This window comes from Ursus americanus, chromosome 18 (assembly GCF_024610735.1).
Source record: "Ursus americanus isolate L20-20 chromosome 18, mUrsAme1.1.p, whole genome shotgun sequence".
Taxonomy (NCBI): domain Eukaryota; kingdom Metazoa; phylum Chordata; class Mammalia; order Carnivora; family Ursidae; genus Ursus; species Ursus americanus.
This window is the reverse complement of record NC_142144.1, coordinates 48,359,903-48,374,243: the sequence shown is the minus strand read 5'-3', so window position 1 is coordinate 48,374,243 and position 14,341 is coordinate 48,359,903. Positions and strand designations below refer to the sequence as shown.

The following is a 14,341-nucleotide window of genomic DNA, read 5'->3' as shown; positions in this document are numbered from 1 at the left end:
GTGGGGGAAGTTTAGGAAAAGGATGTGTAGATTGAGGGACAATGTTCAGTCATAGGGTTATCTCGGGACAGATGCTAGTGAGTGAGGTCTAAGCAGAGACTGGTAGGATCCATAAACAAGTTGTGGTCTTGTTTTTAACGGGAGCCCATCAAGAGTGACTGCTTAAATCTGCTTTTGCTTTTATTTTGGAACACGTGGTCGGAAAGGAGCTAGCATTAAAACATTTAAGTTCGGACAATTTGTGTTACCATTGTACAACTTACCTGTTGTGTGATTCATAGCATAGTTTTGTAGGGTATGGTTTTTGTTTTATTTCTCATGACGAACAACGAAATATCACAAGAGACAAAGTATAACATGCTATTGATTAATTGATAGGCTACAATTCAAAATTTTTTAAAGTTCTATCATTTACAAAATTAATAAGTAATGAATTTTAATTATACTTTCTTCAGACAATATTTGAAATCACTTAAGCCTCACTGGGTACCTATGTGTCTATACCTATATTATATAAATTATTTTTCCTTTAATACTATGTTTTATTCACTCCAAAAACATATATAATACTATCCGTAAAATACCTTGGAGATTTTATATTGCATTTTAAGCTATTTTATGTTCATCTTAAATAAGTGTATAAGTGTTTATCCACCATCTTGCCTAGAAAGAATTTGTGCTGCTCCAAATATTAAAACCTTATATGCTACTTACTAGTATCACTAAAGTTTGAAAAAAGAGTCAGGAATTCCATTTTATGAAATAGAGTAATGCTGTTCTCACAATGCTTCTTTAAAGAGATTTTCAGAGAATGAAACCTTGTATGAGAAGAGCCCTCAAAAATGGTGATGGGGTAACCGAGACCTGCTAAAGGCCACATGCAAAGCCCTATTTGAGATTTTTTAAAATTATAGTAAAAGCCTTTCAACAAATGGATATTCTTTTTTTTTTTTAAAGATTTTATATTTATCTGAGAGAGAGAAAGAGAGAAAAAGCACGAGCGGGGGGAAGGACAGAGGGGAGGGAGAAGCAGACTCCCCACTGAGCAGGGAGCCTGAGATCATGACCTGAGCTGAAGGCAGATGCTTAATGGGAGCCACCCAGGCACCCCGACAAATGGATATTCTATAATCTTCCATACTAAATCCTAATCTGAACACGTGGAGAATGAAATAAATATATCCAAAAGCCTTTCCGAGGGATAGGTGATTCTTGCCTTTTTAAAGTTGAATATCATTTGCTTTCACTCAAATGTATCGTGTTTTAGATAATAGCCATCCTGAGTTATAGTTTTAATTTTAAAGTGCCCTTTATAAGATATAGGTTTAAAACATTCTTATTTTCCACTGGTCCCTGCCAATGTGATTTAAAATTCAAATTCAGAGGATCTCTCTCCAGCTTTTTCTCTTCAGTGGCTTCATTGAATAATCATAGTAATAGCTACCATGTACCGTCTTCCTTGTGCCAGCATTTGGCTGACATAAGCCCATGAAATTCTTACAGTGACCTTGAGAGCTGAGTAGTAGTATTGCCTCTGTTTAAACAAAAGAAAACCTAGTCTCAGAGAGACCCACTGTATCGTAGCCTTGCTCCCATCCGAGAAGTCCAAACCTTTCCACTCTGCTGTGTTGCCTTAAGCTAAGGAAATTCAGATATAAATGCTCTTTTCTCTTTTTTGTTCCCCATATTTAATTCTAGATACTGTGCAGCCTAAGTTGTAGAAAAACTTACCAACAACTCCACAAAAAATATTTGAGTGAAATTATCCCAAATTTGTGCGGCGAGCTGCTACAGTATTGTCATAGCTTTCATTATCAGAACTGAAAGCAACAGGCGTGTTTTTCGACTAACCCTCTGACTTCAGTAAGTTCTGCTTAAGTTACAAGGAAATCGAAATGGCATTTCATTGTGGGGGATCCATGGACCAGTCAACATCTTTCAGAAAACAGATTTCAGGGTGACGACTTTCCCAATGAATGTCAATCAGATCGATCTCAAGCTGATTACTATTCCATCTAACTTTAGTCCAAAAATATATTTCCAGGTGATTATTTTTCTCAAAGCTTTACATTTTTCAAGGCCAAAGAATCATATGACCTCTCCGATGATATGGGAATGCCCATCTGTAACAACCAGGACATTTGTGTTGTTTTCTAAGACTTTGACCGACCCCGTAGCGGCTCCAGTTTTCTGTTTGGGCTGCCCTTTTCACCTGTGTGTCCCTCCCACCTCTCTTCTCCAGGACTGCCCGCCAGAGGCAGGCGATTTCCGGGCTCAGCAATGCTCTGCTCACAACGATGTCAAGCACCATGGCCAGTTTTATGAATGGCTTCCTGTGGCTAATGACCCCGACAACCCATGTTCACTCAAATGCCAAGCCAAAGGAACCACCCTGGTTGTTGAACTAGCACCTAAAGTCTTAGATGGGACCCGTTGCTACACAGAATCTTTGGATATGTGCATCAGTGGATTGTGCCAAGTAAGTGCTGGCTTCTTTCCATTCTATTTATCCAGAGGGTTTTAGTGTCTCTGTGTAAATAGCTTTTGTATACTCCTGCTATCTCAGTCATTCAGTGTTACTTTTCCTAGAATTTATGGAGGATGACAGATTTGAAAATTGAAGTTTAATTTCAATTGAAACCACAAATGTTGTAGCTTGTGTGAAGGAAAAGAGGGCTGGAATTGTTTCATTCTTTCTTCGAGTCTCAGCTGAGTGTGAACGGCTAAAAGTTCTTGAGTATGTGTGTCCCTTTTGTATTAGACTCCGAAATTACCTCTACCTCGGTTGTCCCTGAAATGTATTTGTATGTACGTGTGTGTCTGTGTGTATTTGGAGGCATCAATTCTCATTTACTTAGCGCTTCAGAGTTACTTGGGTGAGATTAACTTTAAAGTTTCCAGGTAAACTCTGGGCAAATTTATGTCTTCATTATTATAACTGTAATATTGTTGAAAGTTCAGGCAAACTACTGAAGGCATGGCAGTGTGAGCTCAGTCAGATTCATCCAAGAAAGTCTTTAAAATAGGGGTAATAAAGAGGTTTGATTTCTGGTGTCAATTTATCAATTGGGCGGGGAGTTAGTAAGAGAGGAAGTTAGTAGTTAGTATGTTTGGGATGTATGTGCCATCTTTATATGAAAATCAACTCTGGATTAGGATGGCCAGCCTAGTTTTGGGAGCACGCAGTGGCTGTGTGCTATACTTGACCATATACTTTTATATTTCACTAAGTAGCTATTTTGAGAAGCTTTGCTTCTCCCAAGACAAGATCGGTTGAAATTTTTCTCTCTTCAGAATCTCTAATATCTCAGCTAGCAATATAAGAATAAGCATAAAATATGTTTCAGTAATTTGTCATTTCCAATTCACATGTTTGTTTAAAACCTAAACCTATATTAATATATAAAAGGAGTAACTGTAATGTGAATTGCTACAAGAAATGTGAGGTGTCCCGCGTGATTTTCTGTGTATGAGAGGGGAGACAGACATGCTATACCTTCATAAAATCTAAACTCACGAGACAGGGAAATTGCGGCACGTCCAAGCACTTCTCAGGTATGGAGGTTGGAGATGATATATACGTGTCTGCAGATTACTTTATATACAAGAGCTATGTGAATTTCGGCTACAAACTTGAATATAGAATCTTACTATTTTAGAGATCGGAAAAGCCTAAGAGATTATCTACGCCATATCCTAGAAAGCCATATATTTGAATATTGCTTGTGATATTTGGGGCTTGCTTCCTTCTCTGGGATTTTCACTGGTGTTGAAATGGAATTATGAAATCTATAAAAGCTTTGGGAATAATAGAGAATTGTAAAGTGAATGCATACAGAAAAAAAAAGGCTATATTCTAGGGAATGGCAAATAAAATAATAATAATCCTTTATGTGTGTTTCCTATTAGAGTAAAGCCAATTTTCATTTTGTAAATGAAAAAAAAAACAGAATAATTACATGATTTTCTGAAAGTTATATGATTGATCAAAATTCCCAGTCTCCTGATCTCTAGTCCACAGCTGTTTGTACTGTATTACACTGATGAATGGACCAAAATAAACAAGACGGGTCAGCAAATTAGGTTTCGTTTATTTCTGTGGCATGGGAGTTCAACGTGGCCTCTTTCTTGCCTAGCCTAATCCTGCCAGCTGGCCTCATATATGTTGGCAGCTGAAAGGGAATCCTATCTCAGCAGTGAAAGTATGAATTTTATATATAGTCGATACAGAGTAATAGTGCTGCACGTTCGGTTGCAAGTAAAGCATGCCTCCTTCTCTTCAATTCCCATGAGTTTGACTTTTTAGATTTGGGGGAGCGTGGCAAATGTAAATTACAGAGTATCTGAAAAGAGTATCCGAAAGGGGGCAATAACATGGTAAAGGAGATGAAATAACTCGGATTGCATTCAGGCACTGACATGCAGTTTGGGGGGAGAGCAGGGCACCCCCCACCCCCACCCAGGTCTATAGCAAGAAGACAGAGAGGTGGTTTGGGAGAAAATCATGGATGCTTGAACAGCAGACGGACAGGACTCTGGTAAGCAGTGGGTGGCCAAGAGAGTGTTTTGGTGGAGAAAAGACATAATCATAGCTCTGCCTTAGAGAGATTAATATAGCTGCAGTTGTCGGACTTGGAAGTGCAAGGCCCTAAAGCCAAGGAATCCAGCTGAAAGGGGGCTCTTAGAGCAGCCTACGTGAGGCGAAGCATGAGGCTGGGTCAGGGCAGTGACAGCAAGGAAACCGTAAGAAAACTAAGCCTGAAACCAGGAAGGAGTTTTGTTTTTGATTAAAACTAGGGCAGAGGGTAGAAAGCAATAAATCAAATTAATCATGCTCGGGGATCAAAAACTACAGCTTAATATGAATTTGTAATGGATATAAATTTGGATCCTTGCTACCATTACCATACTAGCCTGTATTTTCATGATTAAAGCCGACTTCAGTTTTATAAAAAAGAGGGAAGGGACAGACGATAGCAAGAGGATAGAGGAATAAAGGTGGGATATTTAAATGCAGTGTAGTATGCATTTTTAGAAGGACAAGAGTAAAGTGACTCACTGTAAGAAAAGCACTCACTACTACCTCCAAGAGTTTAAACACATAAATTCTATTCTACTTAGAAAAAATTCCTTTATTTAGCATGTATCTATATATTCATATTTTCAGTCTTTGGCAAGAAACAGTAAGAAAAAGCCACGTTTTTGTAATTTCTAAAACTGTCAAAAGGCTCGATGCTGACTTAAATGTGTAGCTTTTCACTTGAACAGCTTCTCCTAGTTTCCTGGAAAAAAAAAAAAAACATCTTCTCTGCTCTATTTTCCTTCATTTCTACCACATTTGTTGGGGATTCTTAGCTCTTTCTCTGGCTTTCTTTCTGCCTTATTATAACCTTTTTGGTAAGCTGTGTCAAATATTTTTGATGCTTGACAGATAAAAATTATAAGTATAAAGAAGCAAATATCTAGCTTTGACGTAGCCTTGCTTTGATAGAAAATGACAGCATAACTACAGAGACTTGTCATTTATAAGTACTAATTATTTCAGTTATACCTGTTTAATGTTCAAGTAAGAACCACTTCCTCAAACTGGGCCTCTAACTATTAAACTATTAAATACAACGATTAAACTATTAAATACAATGATTAAACTATTAAATACAACTGCGGAGTCTTAACCCTTTTGAGCCAGGAGATACCTTAGCAATCCGTAGAGAAGGAAACTGAGACCGGAAACTGTCCCAAGGTCATGATTGAGTGGGTTGTCTGTATTTGTTTGGGTTGCTTCAGGAAAATTCTAGAATCATCGTCATTTATAATAATGTCTTATTCTTAGTAATAGCAGAGCATCATATTAGGCAGTATACTCACTCCAGTGGTAGTAGTAATATTAATCATAAAGTAGCTTCCATTCTTGAGTGACTACCCTACCTAGGCATTTTGTGTCTATTTTTTCTAATACAATGGACACTTGAACACCATGGGTGCAAACTTTGTGGGTCCATTTATACATGGATTTTTTTTCAATAAATACATTAGAAAAAAATTTGGAGATTTGCAACAATTTGAAAAAACTCACAGATGAACCAGGTAGCCTAGAAATATCCAAAAAATGAAGAAGTTAGTTACATCATGAACTCATGAAATATGTGTAGATGCAGCTACTTCATCAGTTACTAACTGGAGACATGCACAAATCTGTTACAGAAAGCTAAAACTTATCAAAACTCCCACACAAAGACAGATTGCACAGTCTGTCTGCATTTTTGTTGTTGAGTGTTAGTTCCACCACCTACAGTGTTTTGTATCAGTACGGCAATATTGATGGAGACATTTTATGTTGTAAACAGGTGACGTAAACTTACTGTATGGATAAATGCAGTACAGTACTGAAAGTGTATTTTCCTTATGATTTCCTTAAGCTTTTCTTTTCTCTAGCTTACTTTATTTTAAGAATACGGTCCATAATACATATAACACATGAAATATTGATTAGTCAACTGTTGATGTTATCGGTAAGGCTTCTAGTCAACAGTAGGCTATAAGTAGTTAAGATTTTGGAGAGTCAAAAGTCATACGTGCATTTTCAACTGCACAGGGAGCTGGGCACCTCTAAACCTTGAACTGTTCCAGGGTCAGCTGTATTTACAACTCTCCGCATTAGGGAGCATTATCTTCATTTCACAGCTGAAGACCCGAGGCTCGGTTACAGCACCAGCCCAGCGATACCAAGCTCTAGCTGACTCCAAAGATCTTACTGCTCTGGGGAGGCTGAGTGGATAGAGACGGAAACCATCCGAAGTTCAGGAATGGCTCCCAAACTAGGCTGCATACCAGAATCACTTGGAGAGCCCTTAAAAGATACAACTCTTAGTCCCCATCCCCCAGAAACTCAGATTTATTAGTTCTCTATAGATTGCCCTCCTTACGATCCTGTTGTTTGACCAGATTTATGAAGCACTTATGGGTTGAAAAGCAGACAGGATTTAAAGTTAAAGGACAGGGCTTAGAATCTGGCTCTTCTTTCATAATCTTGATCAGGCTTCCTGAATTCTGTTTTTCAATCTGTGGGAAATAAGATTGTCTCGCAGACCGTCGAACACCAAGTGAGATAATTCGTGTGAAAATGCATAAGTGTAAAGTGCTATGGAAATGCAGAGAACCTGAAACATTTTAACTTGCAAAATACGTAAAAGTTGTGGTTCCCTGCGTGAGACGTCATCACCCTGTAACAATTCAAAAAAGTTTCTAGAAGGAGGTAAAGTAAGCAACTTCTGATTCATCGTGTACTTCACCACCATCATTTCATAACCGAAATGTTAATAACAAGGACATAATAACCTGATTTCAGAATCAAGGACAATAATTCAAATATACTTTGCCTTGGGGGAAAGTTACTACCCTGTACTTGGGGGGGTGGGGTTGCCTCCAGAGCACAAAAATTGTTACAGGGCTTCACAACTAGCGTTTGGAAAACACTGTCTTTGAGATCTAGTCCAGCCCAGAGAATATTGCTACTAGGTATGATTTTCCCAGGATCTTACAGCTCGTTAATGGCAGGCTAGAGGTCAGAGAACGTCAATGTTTATCAACATTTTTGACTGTGCTCCCTGTGTAATTTCATCAGCATATCCCATGGGCCCAGATTTTGTTCAGCTTTAACGCTATCATTTATACATGAAAACAACAGGTTTGGTGAAGATATCTTTTCAAACCACTCTACTCCCTTTCCCTCCCACCCTAGAATTTGATCATTGTTCCTGGCAGATCACTGTGTTGGTGTCTCGCCCCGACCTTGCCTCTCAAACTGAGAAATACTGGGATTTTTATTTGCTTGTTGTCATTCAAGATCAGAAGAAGTTGGAGATAAGGCCGAGCTGGGGCGGGGGGGGGGGGGGAGCATTCATCATCCTATGAATAGTTCAGAGCACAGGGTCTGGAGTCAGGCTGCCGGTTCGAATTTAGGTTCCATCACTCCTTGGTACGGGACTTGGAGCAAGTTCCTAGCCTCAGCTTCCCCATCTGCAAATGAGGCTAAGATTTGTAACTACCTGATAGGATTGCTGTGAGGATTAAGTAATCAAATGTTGAAAGTGCTTACTATAAGCTTGATAAATACTAGCCTGTAGTAGCAGTAGTGGTAGTAGTACCCAAATCACTTCTTGCCATTGACTTTTTCTCTTTTCGAGTGCATGGTTTAATGCAGTTATACGTACAGAAGGGGATACTGACTTCCCAATGAATGAACAGACCTTCTGTTAATTTCCTATTGCAAACCTTCTCTTACTAATAGCTCCACATTGTACCATTATCAACTCCTGATCCAGGGTAGTGAATTGCATCCTGTCCAGAGTTAATGAGCCATCACAAATAGGATCGGCTCTATTAGTACTGCTGTTATTCATTTATTTTCATTATCCAAATTACCCCATTTATATTTGCTATAAAGCACAAAGCTAGTTTCTGTTTTAAATATATAAAAGAGAGTAGCATAAATTTACAGATAGAACATGTGCTGCTGTTAAAAATAATTTTGAGGTTATTTTGAAGTCAAATTCAGAAATGTGTGCTTTATATCTATAATTAATGAAATTCATTAGTTAATATCTAATATATGTATATCAAAAAGACAAAGTGTCACTCTAAACCAGCTCTTTTGTAATGAATCTACACATTTATAATATTGCTTATGGCTATTTTAGAAAATAAACCATTTCAAAAAGGAAGACCTTCTTTTAAGTAATGCCTTATAGAATATAGTTTTAACATGAATAATACAATTAAAAAACAAGCTGTAAATTGGATCATGGAGTTTTGACATTTATATTATGGCAACATTACAATGAACCGTGCTTCTAACAAAGAAGTTCTTTCCATTTTTAATAACTCCTGTGGCGAGTAGTTAGAAATGAATTAAGTGGAATGATTATTTCTCCATTTCTGTCTGTGACCTAAGTCACTGGTATCAAATGTCTACCAGTTATTCTAAAGCTGGTGATGTCAGGAGCAAGGAGTTAGCCGTTCTCCTTCTGTGTTTTGTAATCCACTTCTATGTGGAAGCATGGTGTTGCTTTAAAGATGTAATGTGTAGGGGCGCCTGGGTGGCACAGCGGTTAAGTGCCTGCCTTCGGCTCAGGGCGTGATCCCGGTGTTATGGGATCGAGCCCCACGTCAGGCTCTTCAGCTATGAGCCTGCTTCTTCCTCTCCTGCTCCCCCTGCTTGTGTTCCCTCTCTCGCTGGCTGTCTCTATCTCTGTCAAATGAATAAATAAAATCTTTAAAAAAAAAAAAAAGATGTAATGTGTATTCTTTCTTTCTCCCCCCTTTGCAGGATACGGTAAAGATAAAACGAGCTCATTTACTAGCTTACTAGTTAAATTTTAGCAAGTTCCTTAGTTTCTGAACATCGTGTATTTCTTCTCTCAAGAAACTGCTACGGGTGGGGTACTGAAGATACAAAGTTAAGTGAGATCTCTTCGCTCAGGAGTCATACCTTTGTAGGGTTACTGTGAAAAATTCAGTTATTTAAAAAAATTACTCATTTAACAAATACCTACTTAGGAATTACCAGTGTGTATGCTTGATACTGGAGATAGATGAATGGAGAGGAAAAAACAGTCTCTGAATTTACACTCCGAGGAGAGAGATGACAAATATATAGAAAATTATACTACCATCACTATACTGCATGCCCCTCACTGAATACAAAAAAGTACACTCGAGTCACTAGACTATATTCTCCTCACTGTAAACAGGGTGCTCCTTGTAAAATACGGATCTGGCTTCATTTCTTCTCTGCTCAAATCATTTCAATTGTACTCTTTTGCATCAGAGTGAAGCCCAAATTTCTTTTTTTTTTAATGTTTTTTTATTATATTATGTTAGTCACTATACAGTACATCCCTGGTTTCTGATTTAAGTTCAATGATTCATTAGTTGCGTATAACACCCAGTGCACCATGCAATACGTGCCCTCCTTACTACCCATCACCAGTCTATCCCATTCCCCTACCCCTCTCCCCTCTGAAGCCCTCAGTTTGTTTCTCAGAGTCCATAGTCTCTCATTGAAGCCCAAATTTCTTATACAGTGGGTTTCTTTACTGGGTGACTTAAAACAACAGAAACGTATTCTACCACAGTTCTGGAAGCTAGAAATCCAAACTCATTGTGTCTCCAGAGCCATTCTTCCTCTGAGACTCCGGGTAGAACTTTATTGCCTTTCCTAGCTTCTAATAGTGGCCATCAGTCTCTACTTTCGTCTTCATGGGGCCATCTTCCCTCTCTGCCTAACTCTTTGTCTTTACATGGCCTTCTTCTGGTGTCTCTGGTTTCTCTTCTTCTGAGAACACCAGTGATATGGGATCAGGGCCCATTCTAATTGAGTATGACCTCATCTTAACTTGGTTATTTCTACAAAGAGGCTCTTTCTACATAAGATCACATTCACAGGTAATGAGAGGAGGGAGCAATGAAGGAATTTCAACATATCTTTTTGGGAGACACAATTCAACCCACAATAGAATGCATCCCTGTTTATTTACAGGTAGTGCAAACATATACATATATACATATACACACACATACCTACGTGTACATACATATATTTTTAATAGTATGTAAGAGCAACAATGGGGGAAATTTAGTCTGTGTAAATAGGCAGAATATTTAACCAAGACATGGAACCAAGAATGCTCAGAGGAAGAGAACTGAAAATGCTCTAACCAGTGCCTAGAACTGAAGAAGGAGAGTGAAGGGATAAAGGGTTTATGTTATGAGGAGATGTGTAAAGTTTAGTAAGAATATTGGGAACTTGTAATATTGAGGGCAAAAGAGTGCCTTTGGAATAATTCAAACAGTTGGAAGATAAGGTGAGATGTGTATTTCAGAAAGAGTACTCTATTTTCAGTGAGAGTAATAGATTGGAAGAGGGCAAAATTTGGTAGTGGGATGAGAAGGAGAGATTTGAATACAAATTAGAGGTAGAATTCATGGACTTGGAGATTGGTTAAATGCATCAGGAGAGAAAAATTGAGAGCTGAAGATAATGCCTGGTTTTCTAGTGCAAGCAATGTGTGGTACTATCATTCATTGAAATGAAATACAGGAAAAGAGCCAGGCATTGGTTTGGGGCAGGGACAAGCAATGAGAAGATGATGCCATCTGATATTCACTCATTGAGCCCTTTCTCCCTCCCTCTTAACTCTGCCTTCTTAATTGAAAGGTGTGTTTCCATTAAGCTTGTATAGTCACAGGCCTATTTATGCATGATTAAAAATTTGCCAGGTTAACCTTGTCTATGACCACGTACCAGTTGGATGACAAGTCAACCTAAACGTCTCTTTCAGGAAAAACTAAAGCCAAACTAGTGTGTAGCATTTTGAAGTTCCTTGAGGTATCTTCTCTCTTTGAAGAGCCAAGAGAGATAAAAAGTGACATTCCATAGGCCCTCATTCATCTCATGATATTTCCTTCCTGCCATCCCAATTGGGTCCTTTTTTTAAATTTATGTATTATGCCTACTCACAAAAAACATTTTCGTTAAATGGGAATATTTTTTCCATCTTGATATTCAGTTTGTGAGGTGGGAAACCTTTCTTCCTATAGCTTTCATAGGAAAACTTTTTTGAAAGTTACATTCATTTAATTTTTCCATTGAAATGAAGCGTGGGTTGGGAAAGATGGGATTGATTTTGTTTTCCCAAAGAGATTCGGTGAAGTAGTTGAAGAGGGAGTGAATCTAACATAGAAACAAATTTCAGATTTTATCCTTTTTGGTGCTAGATAGTCTGCCGAGTACACTGTGCATGTCACCATGTACTTCTTGTGCCAATTCTTTGGGATATCTTTATCATTTCCATTTGATAACTGAGGGGATTGAGGCTCATAGAAGTTCATACAACTAGAAAAAGGCGAAGCTACAATTCAAATCCCATTATCTCTATTATATGTCATCTGTCTCTGGGAAAAGATATTTTTTTAACAATGAAGCATAGTATCAGTAAGCACACCTCCTTGTTAATAGGAATCTGACTGTATGTAGCTCAAGTGGGGAACTCCATGACCTGGAATTCTGTGTTCCTATAAGTGAAAGCTCTATCAGCATCTGGCAACTTTCTTGATTCATCCCATGATGCCTTGTTTCACAGATGATTCTTTGGGCCACCTCTTTGCAAAAATACTGAATGTGCTCAATTTTACCTAATTATCTTTAAGAGTGTTTCAGTATTGTTAGTGACTACAACGTTTGAGATTCCCCAAGACTATGCTCACTTTTCATACCAGCTTCAAGTTTGGGATTTCCAAGACTACTCTCAGGTTTGATAATTAATTTACTAGAAGGACCCACAGAACTCACTGAAATCTGTTGTGCTCACAGTTACAGTTTGTTACAGCAAAAAGATACTGATCAATATCAGCCAAGGGAAGAAAGGCGTAGAACAGGGTTCAGAAGAGTTCACGTATAGCCCTGCCAGTTGTCCTCATGCCAGTAGAGCTGTGTAGACTCTGCTTGCTTCTCCTAGCAACAGTATGTGACAGTATGCACGGTGTATTGTCAAGCAGGGACACACCCAAGTCTTGGTGTCCAGAGTTCTTATAGAGGTTTGATCACATAGACATTGCTGACCATCTGCATGGCTGACCTTAGTCTCCAGCCTCTCTAGAGGTTGAGTTGATATCCTGTGGCCCAAAGCTCTCACCATAAATCCCTTTGTTAGCATAGACTCTCTACGATGACCCACAGCCCTCAGACAAACAAAATGATCCTTATTGGTAAGGAAATGACAAGGGTTTAGAGATTACCTCCCAGGAGCTAAAGGTAAAAGCCACACTTCTCTTTGGGCAAAGTTTATCCTTTACTGTGCAGTGATTTTTTTGGAGCTATTAATTTGTTCAAAAAATATTTAATACTCTCTATTAGTCACTAGGCTATCCCTTTGGGTATATAGCTATGACCAAGACTCAAGCCCACCTCTCTAGAAGCCAGAGCCTCAGCTTTCTGCAGCAATCATAGCTAAAGAAAAAAAATATTCCCTGCTTCCCCTTATTTATTGCTTCTTACTTTGGAGAATCACCTTATTACCTATGCAAGGATTCCATGAGAATTATTGCAACATTTACACCAAATAGGGGGGTGTGTGTGTGTGTGTGTGTGTCTTGAAACGTTGCGCAGAATAATGCAGCTGCTTTGGAAAACAGTCTGGCAGTTCCTCAAAATGTTAAACAGAGTTACCATATGAACAAGCAATCCCACTCTTAGGTATATACCCAAGAGAAATAACAGCATATGTCCACACACACACAAATTGTACTCAGTTATTTATAGCAGCACTATTCATAATAGGCAAAAAGCAGAAACAACCCAAATGTCCATCAACTGATAAATGGATAAATAAAATGTGGTCCATCTATATGGACTATTATTCTACAATAAAAAGGAATGAAGTACTGACACATGCTATAACATGAATGAACATTCAAAACAATGTGCTAAATGAAAGAAGCCAGTCACAAAAGGCCACATATTCTATTATTCCATTTATATGAAATGTCCAGAATAGGCAATTCTATGGAGACGGAAAGTAAATTAGTGGTTGCCTAAGGCTGGGGTTAGAGTAACAGGGAGTGACTGCTAATGAGTGTGAGCTTTCTTTTGGGGGTAAAGAGAATGTTCTAAACAGACTTTGGTGATGGTCTCACAATTTTATGAATGTATTAAAACCATTAAACTATATACTATCAATGGGTGAATTTTATAGTATGTGAATTATGCCCGAAGAAAGATGCTTTTTAGACGTGGTACAAAGATTCAAAAGTCTATGGACCAAATCTAAAGACCGTTATCTAGGAGAGTGACCTGATCTCACTCTTGGACAGAGAGTTATTATGACTAATCCCTTAGTCTACATGGGTTTCCCCTTCATTCATTATTGTTCCAAGAAGTGATTTCTGACCCTAAGTATTTGTAGGTATTAAAACTGATTTAGAAACTGGCACGCAACAGGTCTTTAATGAGTATATGCTGCATGAATGGATAGTGACATCAAGCTGGAAGTGGCACATTTTTGCCCCCCCCCCCTTTTTTAAGGGAAATAAGTTTGGGCTTGAGAAGGTCTTTTCTTACCATAGTAAATTCTCAACAAACATTCTTTGGTTACCTGTAGCAGATATTAACTCTGCTATTCAATTCACTGTGCGATTTCACAGAAGACAGTGTAAAACTAAAAAAGGAATTTAAAATCTTGCAGTTTGCTCCTTCTATTTTACATCTGAGATATTTGAGATACAGAGAAGTTCCATCAGATTTTTAAATAGGGCTGTCATGTGGTCCTAAATTAGACTCCAT

The 14,341-nt window shown here is 38.3% G+C and overlaps 1 protein-coding gene across 3 annotated transcripts in view; it reads left to right on the top strand.

Moving 5' to 3' along the window:
• Window positions 1-14,341, top strand: part of ADAMTSL1 (ADAMTS like 1) — an 874,799-nt gene that overhangs the window by 587,389 nt on the left and 273,069 nt on the right. For all 3 annotated transcript variants that reach the window (XM_087869620.1, XM_087869619.1, XM_045780274.2), the window contains exon 5: window positions 2,243-2,479. In XM_087869620.1, coding sequence (XP_087725746.1) covers window positions 2,243-2,479 — 237 coding nt within the window. The remainder of the gene's footprint in view (window positions 1-2,242; window positions 2,480-14,341) is intronic.